This window comes from Thunnus thynnus, chromosome 12 (genome assembly GCF_963924715.1).
Source record: "Thunnus thynnus chromosome 12, fThuThy2.1, whole genome shotgun sequence".
In the NCBI taxonomy this organism is placed as follows: Eukaryota; Metazoa; Chordata; class Actinopteri; order Scombriformes; family Scombridae; genus Thunnus; species Thunnus thynnus.
This window is the reverse complement of record NC_089528.1, coordinates 20,645,510-20,671,203: the sequence shown is the minus strand read 5'-3', so window position 1 is coordinate 20,671,203 and position 25,694 is coordinate 20,645,510. Positions and strand designations below refer to the sequence as shown.

Sequence of the window (25,694 nt, the reverse complement as noted above, 5' to 3'; positions counted from 1 at the left end):
AGCCACAGCAGCTCATCAACATAGAGTGGTTGCACCTGGCAATTAAAAAAACCTCGAGGAAACAATTGTGTATCCTCCCCTGGTTGAGCCAATAACATTATCCTGTCCCTAAACAGATTAATGTGCATACATCAGCATCCACTTTGATGTGATGAATATTCCACCAATAGCAAATGTATACACACACACACACACACACAGACACACACACACACACACGGTAGCCCTCTCAGATCCCTAATTGCATTAGTATAATGTTAAAGATTCACATAACCAGAGCAGACTGGAGGCACATCATAACGGACGGCTAATGAAAAGCACTTCTTTTTAATCAAATGGATTACACTTTATTGGGAAATTAAATAAAACAATGCAATGTTGTGAGGGAAAGCAAAACAACATTGTCCAAAGTGTTAAAACTACATATAAAAAATGCAGATAAAAGAGAATGAGACAAGATTGATCGCATATATCTGACAGTGGGAAACAACTAATAACAATAGTAAAAGATTTTGGGAGGGAGGGCATTAGGTAACGGACGATGAGCTCGATCTATGAACAGGATATTTACTCAAACGGTAACTGCAGTGGCATCTTTGTATGGCATTTTGTGTACCATGTACCACAGAGAAAAAAGCTCCAATCTGTTGCAGATAGACAGAATCTGGTCCAGGAATTTTGCTACTTGGAGTGCCGAGGATGATGCCTGCAAGTTCAGCAGAACTAGAAAACACACACAAAAAACAACAAATTAATACCCAGATACTGGAATATTTACTTTAACACTGAATATAAAGTCATGAACAAATAGTCCAATATATAATATCAACAAAGACTGACAATGTATTCCAAACAGCAAAATCCCTAAAGTGCTGAAGTGTAATTCAATATAGATTTTATTTCTTTTCTCTGACATCTTTTCTCTCTTTAATTAATTAAAAGACTATGTTTAATGGTAATACACTTGTTTAAATCCATGATATATACACATATACAAAACATATACAGTAGTATTATTCTCCCTCTACAAATGCAATGGATGAATGAGTCAGTTAATCTCTACTGACATTCATTACCACACCTGCATTCATACATTTCTAAGCGAGATAAAATATTCATCCACAACACACTAGTTTCTATTTAAAGGCCAAATAACATTTTTTGGATTTTATGGGGAGCTTTCTTGTCTGTATTCAGATACTTGACAGTATAGATACAGACAAGTAACATGAGGGGAAAGAGGAGTATGTCATGAAACAAAGGTCTACAGTCCCCTGAAATTAAACCATGGACGATGCAAATATATGGTACACATCTTAACCCCTAGGCTACAAAGACACACAAAAACCGAATAACACTGAGTGCGTTTACATGTGCATGAGTATCCTGATTATGATCAGGTTGTCCTGGTTATGTGTTTTGCATGTAAAAACCATATCCTGGTTTCAGAATCCTGGATATACTAGCTTGAATACTTCCCAGGATACTGTGGCATGTAAACGCCTGATCCCGGTTTCAGATCATTCTCTGCCACGTTTGCAGGCAAAAATTGAATCGCGATTTTTTTTTTCAGGCTTGGGGTCGATTCACATTTTTTAAGACAGTTGAGAAGAATAATCCTTGCACCACTTGCAAGGATTATGCATTAAATACAGGTTATCAAGTACTATGCTTCAACTGAGTAAATCGTGAGCATTCAGTTTAATAATCAGCTTCAGCACAGGTAGAGTAGAAAGGTCCGCTCACCAATTGATCAGCTGTTGTTTGTGTTTCTTTATAAAACATCAGCCTGATATCTGCACACTGCTGCTAGCTAGCATTTTCTAGCACTTCAACTCTCCTCAACAGAGATGATACCTTGTCAACTAACACAAACCAAGAGTTTTTTTCAGTCTGTCCATCTGACAGATGTCCCGTTAAATTCACGAGATAGCCAGAGAGAGTTAGCTAACTGGAGTCTCGACAGTCCTGTAAACTGCAGCAGGTGTGCATGTAGTGTAACTAATCATGTCACAGTTTACAGGACTGTTGTGACGCATATACATATCGTGCAAAAACAAAAATTTTGATTTATCAAATTAAGGGAGGAAATTTTGACTTTAGTAATGCAGATCATGAAATATGCTGTCGCTTGTGTTTTCCATTACTGGTGATCTGTCAGAGCAGATAAATCCAGAAGAATAATAAGTTAAGCAGAGTCCAGACATCCAGAAACCAAACTGTGTTCATTCTCAACTGTTGAGATAACTCAGTCAGTACAGAAATAAGTGCCTGAGATGTTCAGGAATCAAGACACACCTGTAGGCAGACCATCAGAAACCTGAATACTGTTATGATCATGTAAACTACACATCCCAAATATAATCAAAAACGGGATAAGACCCAAAACCAGGACTCTGATGTGCATGTAAAACGCACTCATTGATGAACTGGACATGGGTGGGACTTAACAGCCTGTGCAGAGTGGACAAGGGCATCTTCAAAAGGTACTGATGCTTATAATGTGGAGAAATATACAACCCAACCAATTAAACAGAAGTTAAAGTCTTGGCATGGATAGAGGGAGTCAGAGGGAGTCAACATAGCCCACATTAAGCCACATACCTTCCATCTATTTCCGCACTGATTGCAGAAGACAAATGTGGTCATTGGCTCATCAGCACTGCGAGTTTGAACCTGAGGAAAGGATAAAAATTGACAATGAATGTATTACTATATCATACCAAACAAGCAAGGGTTAAATATGACTTTTCTTCTTCTAATTTCTTGCTAAACCTATTTTAACCATACACCACAACGTCAGTAAAAGCTTCTGCTACTGCCACAGTTAAAAAGAAGCATAAATGGTGATCTGTACCTGTGTGTAGGTGCAGCATTTCCCCTTGCACTTGCCACAGGTGAATAGATCTGTCTGAGTGCCCCCAGTGGTGGCCATCTGGTGGTCCCTGACAGCCTCTTTGGTCAAATTCTTCCTCATTTCCTTCAGCTCATCACTGGCCATTTCCTACAGAAACAGAAGAACGTCAGTAATAATAATGATGATAATAATTTAAGCAAACCAATTTTAATCTGTTTCTGTTGTAATTAAAGACATACTGTATTCAATCAAATTATATCCAAGTAGAGGTAAAAAGACACATTTTGCAAATAGCAATAACAAATGTAAGAGAAATGGTGCTACTGCAGAGACAGTGCTGGAATATTTACACTGCTGACTGTGTACCATTTCCCTTATAAGTCATCTACAGCCAACACACCTCTGCAGTCATCTTAGCCATACGCTCAGGGGTTACACTCCCGCATAGCACGGTCCTCCTTAAATTAGGGTTTTTCATATCCTTCAGATTTGAAATCCGGCTCCGCACACGGTTCTTGTATTTCATGTCTGTGTTCTTAAACTCTTGGAAGATAAGTGATGGCAGGTTGAGGAATTCAAGTTTTGCATTGTATAAAAAGTAAAGCCTAAAACTTTACTTATATTAAAAGGCCTTTTAAGTGCAACAGTGGAGAAATAATTGGTTGCTTCATTGATCAGTTCATTGCCAGAAGATAAATTCACAACAATTCTGATAATTGATAAATCTGTTCAGTAATTTGTAAAGAAAATTACTTTGAGCTCTGGAAATGTATTTATTATTAATACAAATATATAATAACAAATAATAATAGTCAATAAATAATATAATAATTATTATTCTGTATCTATTTTCTAAACTTTCACTCTGCAATTAATAGATTAAATGGAAAAATATACAACAGATAAATCAACAATGAAAATAACCTAGTTTCTTAGTAGCAGCTCTAATGTGCATATTAACATTATCAGCAGTGATAAAAAAAACCTCCAAAAGACACAATTTATCACACGGTAACAACATCCAGAATCAAGAAAAGTGACAAACATCTGCTTCAAACACATTTGCCATTCACTAAAAAAGGATATATTCCTCGATTTGTGCTCCAAGTTCATCACAATCAGCACCAATCGCAATATAATCATCTGAAAAAAAAAAAAAAAGAGATGTCAGGGGGTAAACGAAAAATGTTAAAAAATACTGTAAATAAAGAAAACAGTAACCAACCACAAACAAAACAAATATCCTGTCTTGTTGCTCAATATCATAACAACAGATTACCTCCAGCCTGCAGAGCATTTGCCAGCATCTCTCGGCATTTGAGCCTTATAGAGTCAGAGGTGCTGGGGGCACGAGGAAAGGTGTTGATTAACGTGTTGGGTGTAACATCAGGGGGCTCGCTCTTGCTGCTGGAGTTACTGCTGGAGCTGCTATATGAGCAATAAGAGAAATTGAATGTGTTATTGAAGCAAACAACATTTGAGAGCAACATATAAAGAGGATAGAAAAACATTCAATATCTGCACACAAATGGCAGAAGATTTGTGTTGACCATCAGTGATAAAGTATCAAAAATGATCCTGTATTGTTACCTTTCTTCTTTTGCCTCTGGGCTTCCCTGTGAGGGAGAAACAACAGGCGTCGTTTGCTCTTTCCTCTTCTCATCCGCAGGCTTCTCTCCACCTCCAGGCTCGTCTAGAATACAGTCAAATCAAGCAAGTAAGAAAAATTACATTAGAGTGCAGCCTTCTTGATTTTAAGGGTTGTAATTTAAAAATATATGTATATATATATATATATATATACAGTATGTCTCAGCATTGCAATCATTTCTGTGAAACAAACAACTAAATGTAATTGTTATTTTTAAAGTTTTGATTGTTATTTAAGACATAAACTTAAATAGACATGAACACAAGCTATATTAACAGAACTTCACCCTCTGTAAACAGTCTTGTCCTGCATTAGAAAAGTATGTAGTTAAAACAACCAAACAGCTAACAGAACATTGGCCAAGCATCAGGGAGAAAAAAAAACACTGAATATATCAAAAAGAAGCCTATTAAGTATGTATGATAATTAAAAATTTAAAAAGTACATGTAATACAGACAGAATTATATAATAATACTAAAAATAAAAGGACAACTCTTCTTCTGATGCACTGAAATATTCACAGGAAATAATCTGCTCAATATTCATCCAAATTGCTCATTTTACACAAACATCCTGCAGTAATTGTGTTCACTATTTGGGTTAATTGTACAGTTTATCAGTTATTCTTTACTTTTATTGTTACACATTTGTTATAATATGAAATATCCATAAGACGTGTCAGTTCATCAGCTGTCGTCAGTTTACTCTAGAGTAGTGGTCCCTTACGGAAAAAGGGTGGGAACCACAGTTTTCTAGTGTTTCCTAATTATATCTGTGGAGAGAGGAGTATCAGTGTACAATTTTGATAGCAGATGGTAGAGAAAGAGAGAAAGCATGGGGGGGGGGGAAGGGAAAGACATGCAATAATGGAGGGAATTAACGTAGGGACACTGTGATTATTTGGTCTTTGCATGGCTGATAGGACACCCTCAGAGTAGAAGTGTTGTGGCAGAAAGTTTTAGGTAGAATATGTACAGCCTGTTTTCAACCACAGCAGTGATTACGAGTCACACAGCAGCACAATGACAGTGAAGAAGAATCAAGGCGACTGTAATGGCTGGGAAATATACTGTCATATGAGGTAGTAGTTTTGTGATACTTCTGCTTTTTAAAGACATCGTCTTCATAAATAATTTGTCTGTTCAGTCATTAATCATGAAATTATTTTATGATCTTTGAATAAAACCCCCAGAATAACATAACAGAATACTTTCAAATCTGTGTTATTTCAGCAGCAAAAAACAAATACTGTCAGAAGTTACACTACTATTGAGAACAATATCATGATATGCTGCCTATATTACACAACAACAACTTTGAAAAAATAAAATAATAACTTAAATCTTCTCTAGCCAACGCTTGCCATCAGCGTGGATGCATTTGTTAAAACTGTTGGCTGCTGTTCATTTGTTTGTGCTGCTGAACAGATCACTTACTAACACCCCTGTGGTTTGAGAATAGGTGTCAGTAATTTAAGAAAAGTGCGACAGGACATTTTTGACAGCTGGTGTAACCAGAGCACAATGTGTTACAATAAGCAAATGATCAAAATTGACTATGGCTTCATAAAGTCGTTAACAATCAGTTACAAACAGATATGTTGACTGGCGCCGATACAATCATGTCTAACAGTTTGAGACAAAAATCTCTGCAGAAGAATAACATACACACAAAACAAATACACACACATTCGAGTATGCGTAGACTTGAAAAGTAGTAATTACCCAAAAGCTTCTTCCATGATTTGATCAAGGACTTGGCTAGGGATGTCACCTCCTCGTCTGTGCTCTGCTTGCGGATGGCATTAACGGACATCCCAATTCTGGTAGACTGTGGAAAGACATTGTGTCAGTGCTTCAGGGTTTGAGTGCTGCCTGTGTCGACGATAAGTCTTCAGTGGGAATGAGCAAAGATACCTGAAGCAGCTCCAGTGTCATTGGGACAGTACGCAGCTCCTTCAGAAGATCCAAAGCCCCAGACTGCAGAGGAGAGGGGAGGAAGAGAGAAGCATTTATAGATACATTTAAACCCATGTCATACTGAACCTGTCGTTAGCTGTAAACTGATAAACACAAGTATTGGTTTCTTATAAATCTTAAGATATACTGAACGCCCGTTCTGCAGTAGTCAAGTTTTATTTATTAACAGTGATATTTCAGATGTAAGTAGGTTAGACAAAATTAATTCATTACTGAATTGTTAACTAATTATTATTTATAAACAGACAAAAGCCATTAATTTTGGGTGTAAGTAACATTAACGTTCAGAGTTGAAACAAATAGTTGATTAATTGAGTATAGTCGATCAACACAAAATGAATTGGCTATTATAATGCCAAAATAATGACTATTTTGATAATCAATTGATCATTTAAATGAATTTTAAAGCAAAAAAACAACAACCCAGAAATATTGAATTGTTGATGTGATGTGATGATTCGTTGCTTTCCCTTGTCATCAATAATATCAAACTGAATCATTTTAGGTTGGGAGGTTCTTGGTCTGACATATCAAGGCACTTAGAATGCACCACAGTGAGCTCTATGAAAATGTGGCTATTTTCTGACATTTTAAAGACAAAATAACAAATAATAATAAAATAATCGGCAGACATACCGATAATGACAAACATTATTAGTTGCAAACATATTCACGCTATACCGTCTGTTTAACCTGCATTACAGTTACAGTAGCTAACACTTAGCGTCCATAACAGTTAGCAGCTACTTAGCCGCTTGCAAAATCCCAACCTCCAACTGATCCAACAGCATGCATTCATTTCATAACTTAATCCATAATCTAATTAAATTCAGCTATCTTTAAACGACCACATCTAACATGTTGTTGCGTTGCAAGGCACCAAGCCAGCAAGGGCTAGTGGACTGCTATGTGGCTAACTACTAGCCTGCCGTTAACATAAACAGACTTGCATGCTAACAGTTTGCTGCTAGTCATAACAACAGGTATGTTAGCCGCGGAGTTTAATGTTGAGAGTAACGGTGTAGTCAGCGGCTGGCATAATATTCTGGTGTACTAGTGGAGTTTTTGTTGACAGTGACCAAACTGGCTAGTCGGCAGCTAACTAACATTAACTCCATCACAACCAGTTAGCGCCAACGTTAGCACAGCAGCGGGCAGGTAAGCGTTCATTCTTCTCACCCCGTTCTTCTTCTGCGCCATCTTATCCATTTTCTTCGCGATTCTAATGATATCCTCTTCTTCCTTTTTGCCCATGATGACGGTTGAATCTTTAAAAAAAATAAAAAATCAGGAGGAAACGGTAACGAAAATACACGACAAAAGATCACGCCAGTGAAGTGAAAGCGGCGGCGTCTACTTGGCGGACCGGGGACCGCACACACTGACCCTCCGCTCTGTAGCAGACGTGACTAGTCGATGCACGATAGGTTTAAGGGGAGTGAATCGAGACGGAAAACAAGAGTCCTCTAAGACAGCGGTTCCCAACGATTTTGTGACCCCTTAAAATAAAGCAAAGTCTACCGTCTACAGTCTACAGTCTATGAGTCTACCCCTTCGTCACATGTTGAATTGTCTGACAGTTAAGTTACCGATTATTGTCTTGATTCATCGGTTTTGTCAATAAAATGTTCCCCACAGTCCAAGGTTACATCTTCAAATGTCTAGTTTTGTCTGACAAACAGCCCCAAAGATATTCCGTTTGTTACCATGTTCGACAAAGAAAAGAAATAAATCATCACATTTGACAGGCTGAAATCATCACATTTTTACATTTTTGCTTTAAAAATTACTAAAATGATTATTCAAGTATTTTTTAAGTTTAAAGGATGGGTTCACAATTTTTCATTTCATCTATTTTGATTAAAGACTATGATTACATTGTATGGAGCACAAACAAAACATACAATAATAGCAAAACATCAGCACACATTATGGCTTCAGTACAACAAATGCTGCTTAAAGATCCCCCTCCAGACACGTTTTAAGATGTATATAAAATACTCTACTTTGAGTAATATTTTGTGTCTGATCATTTTTCCCCCACAAAAACTCCCTTGAAATGACATATACCCCTTCTCCCTCATTAAAAATCCTGAATCTATAAATATGCTGTCATACTTTTGAGCTCACTTTGTTGCCTCTGCGTGACCTGATCTTTCAGCCTCCGTTCAACTGTTAGTTTCAACCAGTTGATGTTGTTACACTTTTGTGTGAGCCAGAGGTAATACAAACCAGTCATTCAGCATCTGCTTGACCTGCAAGACCCATAGTGACACATATACACCTGAATCATGCAGACTGAGTCTGTCTTAAAATTTGATGATAAAAAGACTGTAAATGTGGCAGATATCCACTTGATATGACTGCCTCAGACTGCTGAAGCCTCATATAAGCTTCAGATAAACCTTTAAAAGCATTTTTGTGTGGACACACTGTGGATTTTGGCCCCCATCACTTACATAAAGCACATTTGAAGGAGTATGAACAGGAGGAATGATTACAGTGAGGAAAACCTCTTTCAGTGTTCATATGGACTGTTGTTTTAAGACAGACTTGAAAAATTGTGAACCTATCTTTTAAGTGTTCATCACTCAGTGCTTAAATTAGACAAATGGTTGAGTTTTACAAACAACTAGATTTGGCTCCATTTGTCAAGTTCTGCATAAACATTTGCCATCATACCAAAAACAAAGCCCGCTTTTTGGCATTTTTGCAATTTATCGTTAGATGGCGCCAAAGAGCCACTTGTGTCTCTACTTGGGTTGACCATGGACTCAGTTCTGAAAATCAACCAACCATAATCTGCTTCAAAAACTACATAGACTAAGTTTTGGGTCTTTCACTGCTTTAACGTTAATAGTTAATCAGATAGAGCTGAGTGCATTAATTGTTCAGTCGACAGAAAATCGATTGGCAACAATTTAAATTGGTTGATTAATCATTTATTATGTGCCAAAAGTTCAATGGTTCAAGCCTCACACACACACACACACACACACACACACACACACACACACACACACACACATTTAGGCAAAAGGCACTTAGCAACATGTAGACATCAACTTGGGCCCTCGGAAATTGTTATGGGACATTTTTCACTATTTTCTTATCATAGACCAAAGAAATAATTGATATGATAATCATGTTTAGGACTGGTAAAAATTTGTCTCAAGTTAGGGGTCACAAGTCAAAAATGTTGGGAAACACATTGAAATAGCTGTTGGAAACACTGATGGTACAATGCTGGTACTTCTTTGGTACTGTTGACATTATAGAATTTGTAATTTTCCAGTATAATGGTGTATAATTTTACTTAAGCTCCAAGTGACAGTTCACAGACATTAATGCATTATTCAGCATAATTACCAGTCAATTAAAGAGAATAAGACTCATGGCTTTTGATGAGGGCATGGCTGATGTGCAGATCAAACCTGTGACCTTTCAGTAACAGGATCTAGGCCACAATGATGGCACACTGTTGATCTTGCATGTATGTGGCACTGATTGACTCACTAATTTGGATTTTACTAATCCAAACAGATCAGCATGTGACATACCACCTAGGGACTGAAGGTTAGGCAATTATTAGTAGTCTGAATAATTTAACTGAGCAAAACAAGTACTTTGCTGCTAATTACACTACATAGAATATACAGTATACAGCACAAAAAGGTCAAATACTTTGCCAAGATGTGTTTTGTTTTTTTGTTGTTGTTTTTTGCCTTTTATTTTATGCTTATTCCACTTAAATAAATACACTAAAAGAATATTTCCTCATATTGACCTACACTGACATTATGGCCCTTCCTTTCAATCCCCCTGCTGGCCAGTCTCCATCTTTTGAGACAATGCAGAATGCACTTATGCACCGCACGTGCTAGTGGGAGGCATTAGCAGGTTTTATACAGTCAAGGGCAGTTGGTAACTGGCACATTGTCTGTCTACAGTATAGTGACATAGCTCTCACCCCTTGATGCAATTAGATGATAAGCCACTGTTAACAGACCAAAATTCAAGTCTACAACATGCTACAAACTTTTAGATATACTGTATTTACCTTCCAAGTGTGGATACAAGGATTTCTATGTGAAGGCTGCAATATTAACAACATTATTTCTTACTAATTATATACAGTGAGGATAAATAATGATGCACTGTGTGTCTTGAAATGCGATGGTGGATTTCCATTACCTGCTGTGAGGTAAAAGTGCACTTTAAGGACCTTATTCTGCCTCATGCTGTCAGCAAGTGCGCAAAATCTTTAACCTAATCCCTATTAGGCCAAGACTTCTCAAATCTGATTATGCAGGCTGCTTGCAAATTAGAAATAGGTCTCGCCACCTGTGGTATCTGTTTTGAGTGGGATAGATTTACTAATATCATTTGACCTGGAGAGTTCATGTACCTTCACAAACATTTCCCATGAACTTTCACCTCCCTCCTTATTTACTTAGTTATTCTGCTGCTTACTGAGCCTTTTTACTGTACTCATTCATCCCATTCACTCAGTTAGTTTCTTGCTTTGTGTTTTAGTGCAAATGATAAGTGAGGAGTGTATAGCTATTGAGGCAGAGAAGACCTTTGGTACATATGTTTTCTTTATTTTTATTGGGATTTCTTACAGGATACATGCACCAAGATGCAAATATATCAGTTGACCAAATAAAATTATGGTCCCACTCCTTCAGGAGAACATATTGCCAACAATTTTTAAAGTCTCATACCGGAAGAAGTGCACACTTTCAGTCCACTGTGGTTCATTTCCTCTGTGGTTTCCTTGTTTGTTACCTCATCTTGATATGCTGATTAAGTGTGAGCAAAGATTAAGCAAATTGGCCATGATGGTGCATGTCCCAAAATAGCCCTCGAACGCTGCTGAGAGGCTTTGACCAGCGCTCGGAGGAATACCAGATACACACTTTCTGTTGTTTTAGCTCTTATAATTAAGGGGAGATGTGAGATATAAGGTAAGTCTTGTGCATTACATTTCTAGTAACATGTTTGTTTGCCAGTCAGTTATTTTCTTCAGTACCTGTAGGGTGTATTTTGTGTAATTCAGGTGTGTGTGGCCTAAGTGTGTGTCTTGGTCTGTTTAGACTTGTTGTGCTGCTCAAGGTAATATGTGGTGGTGGTGGGTTAATATTTTAACTATAATGAAGTAGAAGCTTTCCTGTGACATTGTTCCTCAGACTATTTATGTTCTATTTAGTGTAGTCTATCACAGAACTAAATATATAAGATACGACAGAGAGTCTAAGCTCTAACACAATGTGTTTTCTTGTAATGTAATGTATATGGTATTAATCTGTCCTACTGGGCTGTATTTACTGATAACATGAACATACAGTATTAACTACATCCATGTTATCTATGATAATATAACTATATAAAAAGACCGATATTACATTAAAAAACTATACAACCATAACATTTTAGTTGATTTTAATTTAATTTTGTACATTGTATTATTTCATTTGAAATATAGTGTACATTACTTTTACAGTGATCACACAGTACAACTTTTCTTAATGTCTTAAGTAATTTAATGTTGCCATGTCTCGCGCATGATTGTAGTCCACTATCTCCACAGTAAAATACATTGTAAATGAATGCTGATCACTGCTAATTGTTGTTTTGAATGTCCAGTCTTAAATCTTGAGATGATAGTTGAAATATTTTATAAAACACTCACTACTGTTAAAACGGATCCTTCATGGCAACTGAAAGAAACATCTTATTCAATATGGTTTCAAAACCGAATCACTACAAGAGAATTAGGAGATGGCACAAAAAAAGAAAAGAAAAGAAAAGAAAAGAAAAGAAAAGAAAAGAAAAGAAAAGAAAAGAAAAGAAAAGAAAAGAAAAGAAAGTCATGGTTTAATTCTGGATCGGATTATGTCCATGAGAGTCTTTTTTGTCATTGTATGTAATACAACAAAATTTTGTGTGGCAACCCACATAAAGCAGCAGTAACAACACTAGAGAATGAATAAAAAGAATAAAATAAATAAAATATATGTTACACATTCAAACAATGAGGTAGTCATATATATTATATTTTAGATGTATATATTAGCTTATAAGACTTATATAAAAGTGTTAAGTAGTCTATGTAGGCAGGTTTTATCAGGGTCACACTGTTTGATTCAGTGCCACATCACCATACATTACAGAACCATTTGTTACTGGTGAATGAGCTACTGTGTGTTTAAATGAATTTGTTATTCTAACAAGAGGTATATGTTGGTATCTTTAAAAGTAAGACTGCTTTTCCTGTAGATGTTGATCAATTTTAGGAGAAAATCTATAAGAAATGCATATTTTTACACTTTCAAACATTCTTCAAGACCAAGAATCAAATTTCATTTTCAGTGCAGTCTTTACTGCTTCAACTTCAACTTCAGTTTATTTAAAGTGCACATCAGCCAGAGAGTCTCTGTACACTTAACAGGTCAATAAAAGCAACAACAGAAGAAAAAAAAACATGATAGTACATATAAAAGTACACACACATACACACACATACACACACTCACACACATACTGGTAATAACATTAATATGACAACAAGGTTGAGGTTAGTAATTTTAAAAACAGGGATCATATAACTGTAACAGGGTTGTGGTAGCTACTTGTCAAAGAGGAAAACAGTCAGTGATTTGAGTTCCCAGCCGATGAAATTAGCAGACATCATAGTAAACAGAAAAAATATGTGTTTTCAGCTTGGATTTGACAGTATCAACAGAGCTTGCCTCCCGAATGCGCAGTGGTAGATTATTCCAGAGAAGTGGAGCTTGGTGGGCAAAGTCTCGACCTCCAAAAGAGTTCTTATTAAATTGAGGAACAGTTAAGCAACCGGCATCAAGAGAACGTAAAGGACATGATGGAGTATATGGAGCAATAAGGCTGGAGATATATGAAGGACCATTTTAGCCTATATAACTCTTATGTGAAACTACAAAATATCTCGTCACTAAATGTTTCTATTTGTTTTGAATAGAGCCTTGCACTATTGAAAACTGGAACTAAGGGAAAACTGTGTCTGTCCTTACAAACCCACAAATCCCTTGGTAGAAAAGGCATGGGGGAAGCTCAAATTGAATAATTTGACTTCCTTAAGGAAAGCTGATAGGTTGTACTATTCTGCTTGTTCTACTATTGATAACATCAACCTTTCACACATCAAAACAGAGAGAAAATTGACACAGTATTGAATAAATGGGAAAAGCTATGTGTGAAATTCAAATGTAATTCTTTGCTACATTGTGCATGGTTCCATGGGAAAGGCAAACTCAATTTTTAGGTGAATATTGATGCTGCAACTTTAGCAGTACATGCTAAATTAAATTGCCCTTTGTAGGATTGAAAGGTGGCTAGAAAAAGGTGGTGACAAGTTTTCACAACAGGCTACTTCCAGCAGAGGCTCAGAGTTTCGAGGTACCAATGTATTCAGCCATAATTTGGTAAAACTAGTCATTTTGAACATAGATGTTGGAGAGGTAGATCGTCTTCCAAGGCATTTCAATGCTTTTTTTCAATTTTGAAATTTTGGCAACACTGGAATCTATCTTAACCGGATCACTTCAAGCTGATCACAGCCTTTGTAAGGGAACAAACAACAGACTTTCAACAGCCACCTTTCGAGCCTATAGGAGATACATGTTTACTGAAGATATTCTTAGAGGAGTCTCACTTTTAAAGCATAACTTACTTGCATTATTTGAGTATAACACCCCTCCCTCTCTCTGCTTTTTCTCTAGCCACTTCCAATATGAGCAACACACCCCTCCAGGAACCACCTGCCCAGGGATTGTCCTCAGGCAGTGGGCAGACATTACCCTCCCGACTGTTACAGCCCATCTCTGATCCCTCGGCTTCTAAAAGAGTATGTTTCTACAAAAGCGGTGACAATAAATTCGGAGGGCATCGCATGGTCATCAATGCCCGCACCTTCAAGACATTTGATGCTCTACTAGACGCCCTGTCCAAAAAAGTGCCTCTGCCATTTGGAGTGAGGACCATCACCACACCTCGTGGGATCCACCTTGTTAAGGGTTTAGATGACTTACACGATGGGGGATCATATGTGTGTTCTGATCAGAGACGGGTTAAGCCACTAAACCTGGATGAAGTGAATCGACGGCAGGTACCGTGGAATACCACCAGACCCATCAGCGCAGGGCGACGAAAGCGCAAAGGACTCCAATTTGGGAGAAGGAATGAAGTCATCAACAGGCCACCAAAGGTCAATGAAAGGGTGACAGTAAGGACACCAAAGAAGCTTGTGGTCATCAAAAATAGGGATCCCACTGTTAAACGCACAATTGTGTTGCAGAGAAGAACAGCACCAACATTTGAAGCTTTGCTGGATTACCTCTCACAGGTCTTGCAGTTTCCAGTACTGAAACTCTACTCTGCAGATGGCAGAAGAGTAAGTACTTTTGTAAACAGAAATTGTTGAATGATTGTGGATCAATGGTAGTTTAAGGCAACTTCTGAAAATAATATAAGCAGCAGCGACCTTTGTGAAATGTGAAACTATCAACACAAATAAAGTCTTTAGGGCAAATATGTGCATGAAGGTTTGACATTTCGGGAAAAATACTTATTTTTGCTGAACATTAGATGAGGTAATCAATAACGCTCTCATATCTGTCCACTCAGAGCCAGCAGCTGGTTGGCTTAGTATAGCATAAAGATCGGAAAGAAGCAACCAGCGGTCGCTCCAGGAAATTAATGCGCCCAGGCAAGAAATAGTGCCACACATAACACGCTGTAAAACCACAAATTGTTGTTTTACATTTTGCTTTTTGTATGTGATGTAACATGTTAGTTAGTGAGCTTTTGAGGTGATGGTAGGTTGATTCTGATAGAACTGCCAGGCTAGCTGTTTCTCCCTTTCAAGTCTTTATGCTAAGCTAAGCTAACTGGCTGCTGGCTGTACTTCATATTAGGGATGGGCATTTGAAGAAATTTCCTGAGGTGATGGTAGGTTGAGAGGAGGAGGAGGATTCATTAACCAGTGACAGGTGTATGTTGTTCGAGTGGTACATCATTGGGGTCGTTGTTGTGTTGTAGGTAACAATATACACGTCATTACAATGTTTACAATGAGCTTTGTTGTTTTTTAGCTCGAAATGGTTCCACACCAAACTTCGCCTTGCTCTCTTCATGTTTACTTTCGTCTAATCTCTACGGCAGCCCGCCGGCAACTGAGTATTCATTTTCCCTCTTGAATTTAAATTGCGCCCTCGGCTGGTTGCAGCACGTAGTGAAATTCATTGCGACTTCAAGACACATACATACATAACATACTTTGATACGAACGTTAAATCGATTTAATTCCACGTGATCAAAAAAATTCTTAACGATCAATTATCGATCATCGATTAATCATGCCCATCCCTACTTCATATTTAACAGGCAAATGTGAGTGTCGTTCTTCTAAGCTACAGTAACTCTCTGCAAGATAACGAATACACATATTTCCCAAAATGTCAAAATATTACTTTAAATTTTTCAAACTAGGAAACTGTATTGTGACTTTTAAATTTACTCCATGTCATGTGAATCTGTAGCAATACTGTTGTTGTCCTTGAATATACTTTCTAGCAGAGGAGACCATAGGTTATTTTAAGCAAGGATCACACAAATAGGATAGCCATGAATGTAAGGCTGAAAAGAGCTGTGGGCAGACAGACACAAACACATGAACGTAGTTTCTGTACACTATATCTTCACTTAGACAATAACTTTTTGAGTTTGATGGTCTAGTCTTGATCAGGAATACCATTCAACTCAAGGTTCACTTACTCGCTTGTTCCAAAGGTTTCCGACTGTATCACACAGTCTTCATCAGCAGGTGGTTTTATCTCAGTTGTCATGGAGCTTTAGAGGTTCAAACTTCATTCTTTTCTGGGCACTTTTAGGACATCTTGTCCTAAAAGAACAAGAAGAACAATTTGGCTTACAAATTGAGTTTGGCAGTTCATTCTTGACCTTGGAAACAGCAGTTAACAAAACAGTGTAAACTCAAGGTCCATTTACCTGCTTGTTCCAAAGCTTTCATATCACATCACATCACTTTATTGTCTAGTAGATAAAAGCATCAAGATTTGGATACTGTCAATGAGCATTTTTTATTATTAAATGAATGAAAATATATTGTGAAATCATTGTAGGTCTGACTGAGCTTTAACTGACATGGATTTTGATTCCATATCAAATTTGAAAAAACAACAACCAAAAAGAAACACCCAAGAGATCATGATATTTATGCACAGCATCTACCATAGTCCTGGCTGTGCTAGGACCATGATGATTTGTAGAATTGGTATTAAAATTTTTAAATATGTTTTAGAGCATTTTTTTGGGAGAGACAACTACACAAAACTGCACAACTAAAATAAAAAATAGAAAACACAGAAATGTTGCTGGGATGAATAATCAGGGCTTTCACTTTATATGTGACAAGAATTCCAGGAAGTCCTAAGAGGTGTAATCAAAATCTCTACTCCCCAGTGAGTTATCACCCTGTAATCCCTCCACCTTAAGTCCTTAAACAACAACATGCTTCCTGTTTAAGGTCATCATGATTGTTGAGAACCTTTAAATGCATCTTATGCCACTAGAATGGCCTCTTATCTCTGGTCTGTTTTATAATACCATGAGGCATTAAGAAATAATATCAAGTGTACATGAATTTATTGTTTTCATGTAAGCATCCAGGAGCGTAATACTTTATTACGGTCTATCTTACAATGGATACTCGTGTGTGAATGATTCAAAGTTACTATCATAATGAAAATGGTTTCTCCTCTTCTTTCAGATTGATGGTCTCGCTGCACTTATCTTGTGCAATGGAGTCATTGTGGCAGCAGGCAGTGAGCCATTCAGATTAACCAACTACAATTTTCACAGCACGGGCCAGATGGCACAGGCAATGTACATGGATACTGTGGAATCATCTATGTTGCAGCCTCAAGCTCGTAAGTGTTAAATAGTCCTACGGTACATTGCTATGTGAAGTATGCCATAAGCCAATATTCAAAATGTCCACATAATATCTTAAACAGCATAGTCAGTAACTGCAATTTCAAGGAACTGTTGAATGTAAACTTGCCAGACAGATGGAAGTTTATATTTGTCTCCAAGCTTTTGCAGTCCTACAGGGACTATCACAGCAATCTTTATTTTATTTACTTAATTTTCTAAGTGTGATGTAATAGATAAGAACAAAACAGTCACTTCACTCCTGTTTTATACTTATGGTAAATTATTTTAAGAGTGTCCTAAAGCATAGTTTTTATGTGAAATTCAGTATTTTTTGTTGTTAAATTGTCAGCTCACTCATATATTTATACACTAGTTCAAAGGCTCAAATGTTTAAAGGTTCAATGTATTCATCCATAAAAAGAAAAAAGTTAAAGTCCTCCCATGCTAATCAACAAATGCTGATTGCCAAAATGCAGGAAATAAATATCCACACAAATATATATATATACCATGATAAAACATCCAAACAACAATCCATATATCCTTCGCAGATAATTTTGGTTTTACAGTATCTACCCTGCTTTTGAGATATCTATCACTTTTTTGTTTTTTTGGCTTGACACAAATTCAATATAGCTGACGTGTTGAAAGAATAGTTTGACAGTTTGGGAAATATACTTATTCGTTTTCTTACCGAGAGTTGGATGAGAGGATCTTCTCATCTAATTCTCTGCAAGGAAGCAAGCATCTTTATGAAAATATCAAATAATTCCTTTAAATAATGCTTCCGCACAGATATGAATATTACATGATGCTTTTGCAATCACCTTTTATTTATTTGTTTTCTCTTTCTCTCTCTCCCCTCCTTCTCTCTTTCACAAATACCTGTATTTTACACCTCCAACCAAAGAGAACAACAAATCCTTCTCAAGTGGAAGAGGCTCAAGGAACTTCTCCTTATCATCAGAGCGATATATCGTCAACCAGATAAACAACTCTCGAAATGGAAGCAGGAACAGCCACCTACATCACCATCGCGGATCATTTGAAACAGAGGTCAACCAGCGTCACACATCCATGGAGAGCTGTGGAAATGCTAGGGTAGAAGATGAGCATCATACTTGCATTGTACCTCAGGATGACGACATTGAAAAGTCTTTCCGTGTGAATCAAGATGGCAGCATGACCGTAGAGATGAAAGTGCGTCTGACCATCAAGGAGGAGGAGATGCTCCACTGGACTACCACACTTAGCCGCTCCAGCCTTACTAAGAGGGCAGTTTTTGCCTCAATTTCTGAGTCGGGCAACAGTTCACCTGACTCAAACAATGCCGTTGCCAAAGACTCCTCTGGCCTCAGTGAAGATGAAGCTAAAGAGGAGAACCACCCCGCTGTAACTGGAGAGGGCATCAGCTTTAACAATGAGCGAGTATATGAGGGCTACACTTCTACAGCCTTGAGGAAAGCAAAAACGAGTTTCAAACGCGCTCCTACGCCAGGTCCTCGACATGTTAAGAAGAATGCCTCTATTGAGAGTGTGAAGATGGTGACACAGTCAGGGGTCCAAGAGAGCACCCTGGGCCATTATTCCTACATGGAGAGGACAGCTGATGGAGAAGCAACTGAGGGATACTGCATGGTGAGACACACCAGCAGCAGCAGCAACCGGCCAGTCCCAAAGCCTCGGAAAACAGCATCTGCGGGGGCGAGCAAAAAAAGCTCCCACTCCTCAATCAGGTCGTCAGGGGTAGCTGAAGTCCTTCAGATACAAAATAACGGAATGGAAGTTAGAGAGACTGTGATGCATATTTATGAGAGTCAAGGCTGCTACAACAACTACTTCGCAAATGAGGAATATAGTGCAGATGGCGTACCTTTGCCTGGTCCCTCTTCAGCGCCAGATAGCAAACCGTCCACTGACTCAGGGCCTCGTTCATCCAGCAATGATTGTGATATCGATTTTAGCTGGCAGCCACCCACGGCTGACTCACTACAAAGACTGAAAGAGGAGATGCTATCGTTGTCATCAGAGCCAGTATCTCCAACACAAGCGATTCCCAACAATCTGTCTCCAGTATCTGAGAGTGAAACCCAAAGGGCAACAAACTCTCAAATTGCAAGTGAGAAGAAAAAGGTGATAAAAACTTCAAGGAAGCAGAAGAGTTCACCTTCAACAAGTAACTCAGATAAGAAGCGGAAGGAAAATATAGTAAGCTCCTCAAAGAACAGCAAACTTTCATCCACTGGCAAGATCAGCAGCAATGCCAGTGTGGGAAAAAAGAGTTTGAGTTCATTAGAAAGTGCTAAAAGTAGTCAAAAGAGTAAAGCAGCAGAAAAGCCTGAATTGAAGAAATCAATTAAGGATGAAAAGTCACCCAGGAAGGACTCAGCTTTGTCAGTTAGCTCTGAAAATATGAAAAGGACCCCACCCAAGAAGCAAACATTAAATAAAGCAGCTGCTAAGGATAATGGCCATAATGTAAATACTCCAACTGGAAGGCCTCAAATGAAAAAGAACATGTCAGACATATTACAACCCAAAAAATCACTTTTACCGGGCAGACAGAAGATGAGCAAGCCCAAATCCATGATTGAAAACAGGATACTATTACCTAAAAAATCTTTAGAGTTGAGCGAGAGTGTTTCGATGCCTTCTCTCAATCCTTCACCCTCTGAAATCCACCAATATGTTGAGAACTGGTTAGAGAAAGTCAGCCCAGACCAAGTGCCATATATGGATGAGGCAGATGAATCAGAACCTCAGGCAAAGGTTGTGTTTAAGATAGGTGGTGATTCTGAATCGGAGGACAAGAGTGACTGCCAGCCTAATCCAGAAGAATATTATCCATCACCTGGTGATGCTATCAAGAAATCTGTTTCTTGTTTATCAGTTCCTTTTAGCCATGAAGGGCCAGCGACAGCTCTGCTTCACAATGATCAGAAAGTGAGAGGTTTATGTGTTTCAATGCCAAGTGTCAGAGTCGAACCTGCGCAGTACGAGAACAGACTGAGGTCACACAAATCTGTAGAGACCATTGGCCCAGTTGAGAATATATCATCTTCATCTACATCCAACATTTTAAGTCCAAAAGCAAGGATAAAGCCTGTCCTGCGGCAAATTTGTTCATCCATTCAGTGCATCAGATCAATACCTGACAACAGCAAGACATCGAATCTTGAGAAGTCCAACAGCCTTCCTGATTTCTCATCACAAGTGGCTTCAGTGTTTGGCTCGTCATGCAAAGCCCTCCTGTCATTCTTGTCAGTGATGACTCTGAGGGATAACCTAACAGGTCCTGCGCCAAGTGATGGTAACGGGTCGAGAAGCAGCTCCGAGGCCATGCTGATGTTGGAGTCCCTGCAGAAAATTTCCACCATCGACAACCAGGAAGAGCTGAGGGAAAGTCTGACGGACTTGGAAAGCAAAGCGTCTTCTCATTTCAGAGAACGCTGGAAGGATTTCCAGATTCAAAGGGAAAGGCTAGAAAGTGATCCTCTTTCTCCCAAATTTTCAGAAACAGAGTTTGCCCTAGATGTTGTATCCGAAGGGGGTGATGTATTTGAGGATCAGCACATGGGAATAGACGAGCTTATGGAGGAGCTGAACATGCCGCAAGACCTCAGAGCAGAGATTTCTTCAACAATCCAACAAGCTAGAAGTTTTTACCCTGTAGAGGAGAGCACTTTTGTAGATACTGAAAAAAACCACTCAGACTCAGAGGAAGATGTGGAACAATTTGTTCAAGAATGCAAACAGTTGCCAGATCCTGAAAGTACTTGCATGGCTGAGAACATAACTGAGACAAAACAGGGCAATGATGAAGACCCCTCACACACTGGAGAGGTAGATGACTTAAATGAAATGCAAAACATGTGTTATGAACAGGCAAAGATGATGACTGAGTCAGAGCAAGAACTCGATCAAGTTAAGGAAACAGACCTTGATGTAAAGGAATCAGATGTATCACAGCCAGAGAGAGACGAGGAAAATGAGAGGGAAAGAAAGGAAGAAGAAGACCAAATTGAGGAGGAAGTAGAGGAGGATAGGGAGGCAGTGAAAGACATGAAAGAGATAGATGATGATGGTGGTGGTGGAGAGACTGAAAATGAAGAAAGAGAAAGGGAGGACGAAGCAGAAGAGGAGGCACTGAGGGAAGATGATGAGGGACAGGAAGCAGAAGGGTGTGGAGAGGTGTCTGTTGAGAAAGAAGAGGAAGGGATGGAGGAAGAAATGACAGTCGATGAAGTAGAGAAGGTGGTTGAGGAGACAGAGGATGGATTCATGGATGAGGAAGATGAGGAAGCAAGAGACTATGATAATGTTGCAGAGACTGATGAGAGAGATAGTGTTGAGGAGAAAGAAGAGGAGGAGAATTGGAAGGATGAGGATGAAGAGGAGGTGGATGAGGTAGATGAGGAAATGAAAGGGGAGGATCTGAGTAAGAAGAATGAAGATGAAGAAGAGGTTATTGAGGAGACAGATGAGGAAAAGGAAGCAGAAAATAACATTGAAGAGGTGGAGGAGGAGGAAGAGGGGGAGGATGTAGAGGAAGAAGCTGAGGAGGTTATTGAGGAGAGGGATGAAGAAGAAGAAAATATTGAAGGGGTGGAGGAGGAAGAGGAGGCGGGTGAAGAAGAAGAAGTTGAGGATGTTAATGAGGAGAGGGATGATGAAGTAGAAAATATTGAGGAAGTGGAGGAGGAGGAAGAGGAGGAGGATGTAGAAGAAGAGGCTGATGAGGTTATTGAGGAGAGGGATGAAGAAGAAGAAAATATTGAAGGGGTGGAGGAGGAGGAAGAGGAGGAAGGTAAAGAAGAAGAAGCTGAGGAGGTTATTGTCGAGAGGGGTGAAGAAGTAGAAAATATTGAAGGAGCAGAGGAGGAGGACGAGGAAGAGGGGGAGTGTAAAGAAGATGAAGCTGAGGTTATTGTGGAGTGGGATGATGAGGTAGAAAATATTGAAGAAGTGGAGGAGGAGAGAGAGGAGGAGGATGTAGAGGAAGAGGCTGAGGAGGTTATTGAGGAGAAAGATGAAGAAGTAGAAAATATTATTGACGGGGTGGAGGAGGAGGAAGAGGAAGAGGAAGAGGGTAAAGAAGAAGAAGCTGAGGATGTTAATGAGGAGAGGGATGATGAAGTAGAAGATATTGAAGAAGTGGAGGAGGAGGAAGAGGGGGAAGATGTAGAAGAAGCTGAGGATGTTAATGAGGAGAGGGATGATGAAGTAGAAAATATTGAAGAAGTGGAGGAGGAGGAAGAGGGGGAAGATGTAGAGGAAGAAGCTGAGGATGTTAATGAGGAGAGGGATGATGAAGTAGAAGATATTGAAGAAGTGGAAGAGGAGGAAGAGGGGGAAGATGTAGAGGAAGAAGCTGAGGATGTTAACGAGGAGAGGGATGAAGTAGAAAATATTGAAGAAGTGGAGGAGGAGGAAGAGGGGGAGGATCTAGAGGAAGAGGCTGAGGAGGTTATTGAGGAAAGAGATGATGAAGAAGAAAATATTGAAGAAGTGGAAGAAGAGGAAGAGGATGCAGAGGAAGAGGCTGAGGAGGTTACTGACGAGAGGCGTGAGGTAGAAAATATTACTGAGGATGTGGAGGAGGAAGATGCAGAAGAAGTAGAGGAGAAGGATGAGGAAGATAAAGAGGAGACTATTGAGGGAAAAGATGAGGAAGTGGTGGTTAGTGAAGAAAATGAGGAGGAGGAGGAGAAAGAACAGGAAGAGGAGGAGGAGGAGGAGGAAGGTGAGGTTGTTGTGCTTGAAACTATAGAAGAAATCATGATCAGAGATGAGGAAGAGGAAAAAGCAGAATTTGACAAGGATATAGAAGAGGAAGAAATGCGGGAAGAGAGTGATTGGAGCAAGGAAGAGCTGGAGAAAACGAGTCTGGAAGAAGAATCAATAGAAGAGAAAGAAGTCATAGAGGAAAATGAATTTGAAGAAGATATGGAATTAGGTCAGATGTTAGGTGAAGAGGAGAGGGAAGATGATGAAGAAAGTGAAAGTAATGAGTTAAATGAGGGATGTGACAGAGAATCAAATGAAGAGGCGGAAGAACAAAATGTTAGGGATGATGTAGACAGCATTGGTGATGATACGGTTTGTAAAAGCCTACTAGATGAGGCCTCATATTTGAGGCAGCACAGGAGAAGTTGTGAGGAAGATCAGGCAAACTACGAGGAAGCAAATACAGATATTAAGGAAGGACATAGCACCGAATCACCAACCAAATATTCCACTGAGGGTCAGTGTGAGGATGAAAAAGGTAACGGAACAGACACAGTGAATGAAGTTGAAACAGATGAGGGAGGGGAGCGTCACGACGAAAGAAGCGGCGGCCTACCCCACCCAGTGGAGATATCACAGGAATTACTTGACTTTGTTAATTCTGCCCTACAGTCTTCTTCGCTCATATTCATTTATGATGATCGAGGTCACATCAGGATAGAGCCGGATAATGCTCGAGTTGCGCAAACAAACCAAGTTGTAGGCCTAATTCCCAAAAGCAACAATGATAGCTCGTACGGCTTAAAACGTCTACCGAGCCCGAGCACCTCAGATTTATCTGACTACAGACCAGAAACGTCGGAGAGCGGTGGATATAAAACTCAGGAGTCTGTAGACATTATTTCAGAGAGTGGTGAGGAGGCTTCAGAGAGACCTCCTCCAGTCTACAGACATTCAGTACACAGGACTGAGAGAGCAAACGTGGAGCGGGCTAAGTCCTCCAACTCTAAACTGTCCGTGGTAAGTAAGTCAGAAGTCTTGCAAAGTTCCCGATTAAAAAGTGGAGGGAGTTTCTCTTCCCGTGATTCGGGCACTAAAGCCTCAAGGGAAGATCTGTCTTATTTCAGCGCCAGCGCTGCAAGCTCATTAAAGGCTGATGCCGAAGCTGCTACAGAGGCCGCACAGTGCATTTCTTTTGGCTCAGACAAAGACTCAAACGATGGGGTCTTGATTGACAAAGGTAGATGGCTGCTCAAAGAGAACCACCTCATTAGAAAATCTCCTCCAATCTCACTAGGAATGTACGGTAATTTGGATAGTACGTCCATTGACACAGGCCAAGAGAACACTAGCGAGGATGTCCCGCCTCATTATAAAATCCAGAACAACCCCCTCGCAGCCATATCTTCATCAGAGCTTGAGGAAATGGCTAAACCTCCAACTCCAAAGTGCACCTACTACAACATGCCACATGGAAGCGATTCAGACCCCTTTCTGGACGACGTCAGTCTTAAAAGTGGGAAAAGAGATTCAAGCAGTATTAAAGGGAGAGGTTTCAGGGTATCACCTACTATTGACACATCCAAAACTTGGGCAAATAAAAATGGCAGCCTCTCTTCATTTGCATCAGTTGAGTTTAAACTACCAGACAGAAAAGTGCATCCTGAGGGGGAGTCCTCAGTTGTTACACAGGCAAGAAGGACATCTAGTGGAGGAGGAGCTGTACTGCAATCACAAGACTCCCTGGATACACTGCATGTGAGATGTGGCCAATACTGTCCAATTTTATGAAAGCAGGTTCATTATATATCACAGAAATATTCACATATGCTGGGCCTGGGTGTCATGGCTACAATTATTTACTGTAATACAGATAGAAATGTTTTGTGATTAGTCAAATAATCATGAACAAGAACATATTTGCAGCCCCACCAGTTTTCCAAACGTGTGGTGACTGAAGAGAGTTGTGCCTCTTATTCTTGCTTGAATACAGTCAAAAATGTAAGTTTACAGACATTAAATTCAAAGCTGTCTGTTCTGATGTAATTATAAAATAACAAATTGAATATAAAGATATTTGCTAATAAGAACACCTTTTTTTACTGATTCAATGCTCCTGGTTGTATATCATTGTATCATGTATCATTACAAATACAAGGTATCAATTTCTTATTGAATATAATGCAATACATCAGAGAAATGACTGTATCTGCCAAAGAAAGTAGAGTTTGTTGCTTGTTTGGGTTCTACCAGAATGTGCAATGCACGTACAGTGAATGCTACTTCTTAAAGCAGCTGTCGATATATAGTATTCACTTTTCAGAGTTTGAAAGAGGGAATGTCAATTAAGAACTTATTATGAATTGAGACCTGATTAGCCTGTGAAATAATATCAATAAATTAATTAAAAGGCAGCTTCTGACAAAATGTTATTTTTGGCTGTAAGAATGTGTTCAATATTCAATAAAATATTTTATTTTT

The 25,694-nt window shown here is 39.0% G+C and overlaps 2 protein-coding genes across 3 annotated transcripts; one reads left to right on the top strand and one right to left on the bottom strand.

The window, feature by feature from the left end:
- Positions 1-297: 297 nt before the first annotated feature.
- On the bottom strand, positions 298-24,862 carry tcea1 (transcription elongation factor A (SII), 1). Of its 2 annotated transcripts, XM_067606250.1 has the most exons (11): positions 24,785-24,862; positions 16,305-16,431; positions 6,426-6,488; positions 6,234-6,339; positions 4,448-4,550; positions 4,137-4,285; positions 3,944-4,000; positions 3,258-3,412; positions 2,858-3,004; positions 2,605-2,676; positions 298-723 (listed from the first exon to the last, which is right to left on the bottom strand). In XM_067606250.1, the coding sequence occupies exons 3-11, from the start codon at positions 6,444-6,446 to the stop codon at positions 715-717; spliced, it is 819 nt and encodes a 272-aa protein (XP_067462351.1). In that variant the 5' UTR covers positions 6,447-6,488; positions 16,305-16,431; positions 24,785-24,862; the 3' UTR covers positions 298-714. The 2 variants fall into 2 exon arrangements, with proteins under 2 accessions (XP_067462351.1, XP_067462350.1); XM_067606249.1 differs by lacking the exons at positions 16,305-16,431; positions 24,785-24,862 and adding an exon at positions 7,668-7,898.
- Positions 10,978-25,694, top strand: LOC137194385 (oxygen-regulated protein 1). Its single transcript, XM_067606252.1, has 3 exons — positions 10,978-14,922; positions 17,320-17,479; positions 18,397-25,694. The coding sequence occupies exons 1-3, from the start codon at positions 14,263-14,265 to the stop codon at positions 25,002-25,004; spliced, it is 7,428 nt and encodes a 2,475-aa protein (XP_067462353.1). The 5' UTR covers positions 10,978-14,262; the 3' UTR covers positions 25,005-25,694.

Coding starts and splice junctions, on each gene's coding strand:
- tcea1 (XM_067606249.1), bottom strand. CDS start 7,742: ATGGGCAAAAAGGAAGAAGAGGATATCATTAGAATCGCGAAGAAAATG. Junction 6,340..6,425: donor TGACACTGGAGCTGCTTCAG/GTATCTTTGCTC, acceptor GTCTTTCCACAG/TCTACCAGAATTGGGATGTC. Junction 2,677..2,857: donor AATGCTGCACCTACACACAG/GTACAGATCACC, acceptor TCCTTTCCTCAG/GTTCAAACTCGCAGTGCTGA.
- LOC137194385 (XM_067606252.1), top strand. CDS start 14,263: ATGAGCAACACACCCCTCCAGGAACCACCTGCCCAGGGATTGTCCTCA. Junction 14,923..17,319: donor ACTCTGCAGATGGCAGAAGA/GTAAGTACTTTT, acceptor CTCTTCTTTCAG/ATTGATGGTCTCGCTGCACT. Junction 17,480..18,396: donor TATGTTGCAGCCTCAAGCTC/GTAAGTGTTAAA, acceptor CTCCAACCAAAG/AGAACAACAAATCCTTCTCA.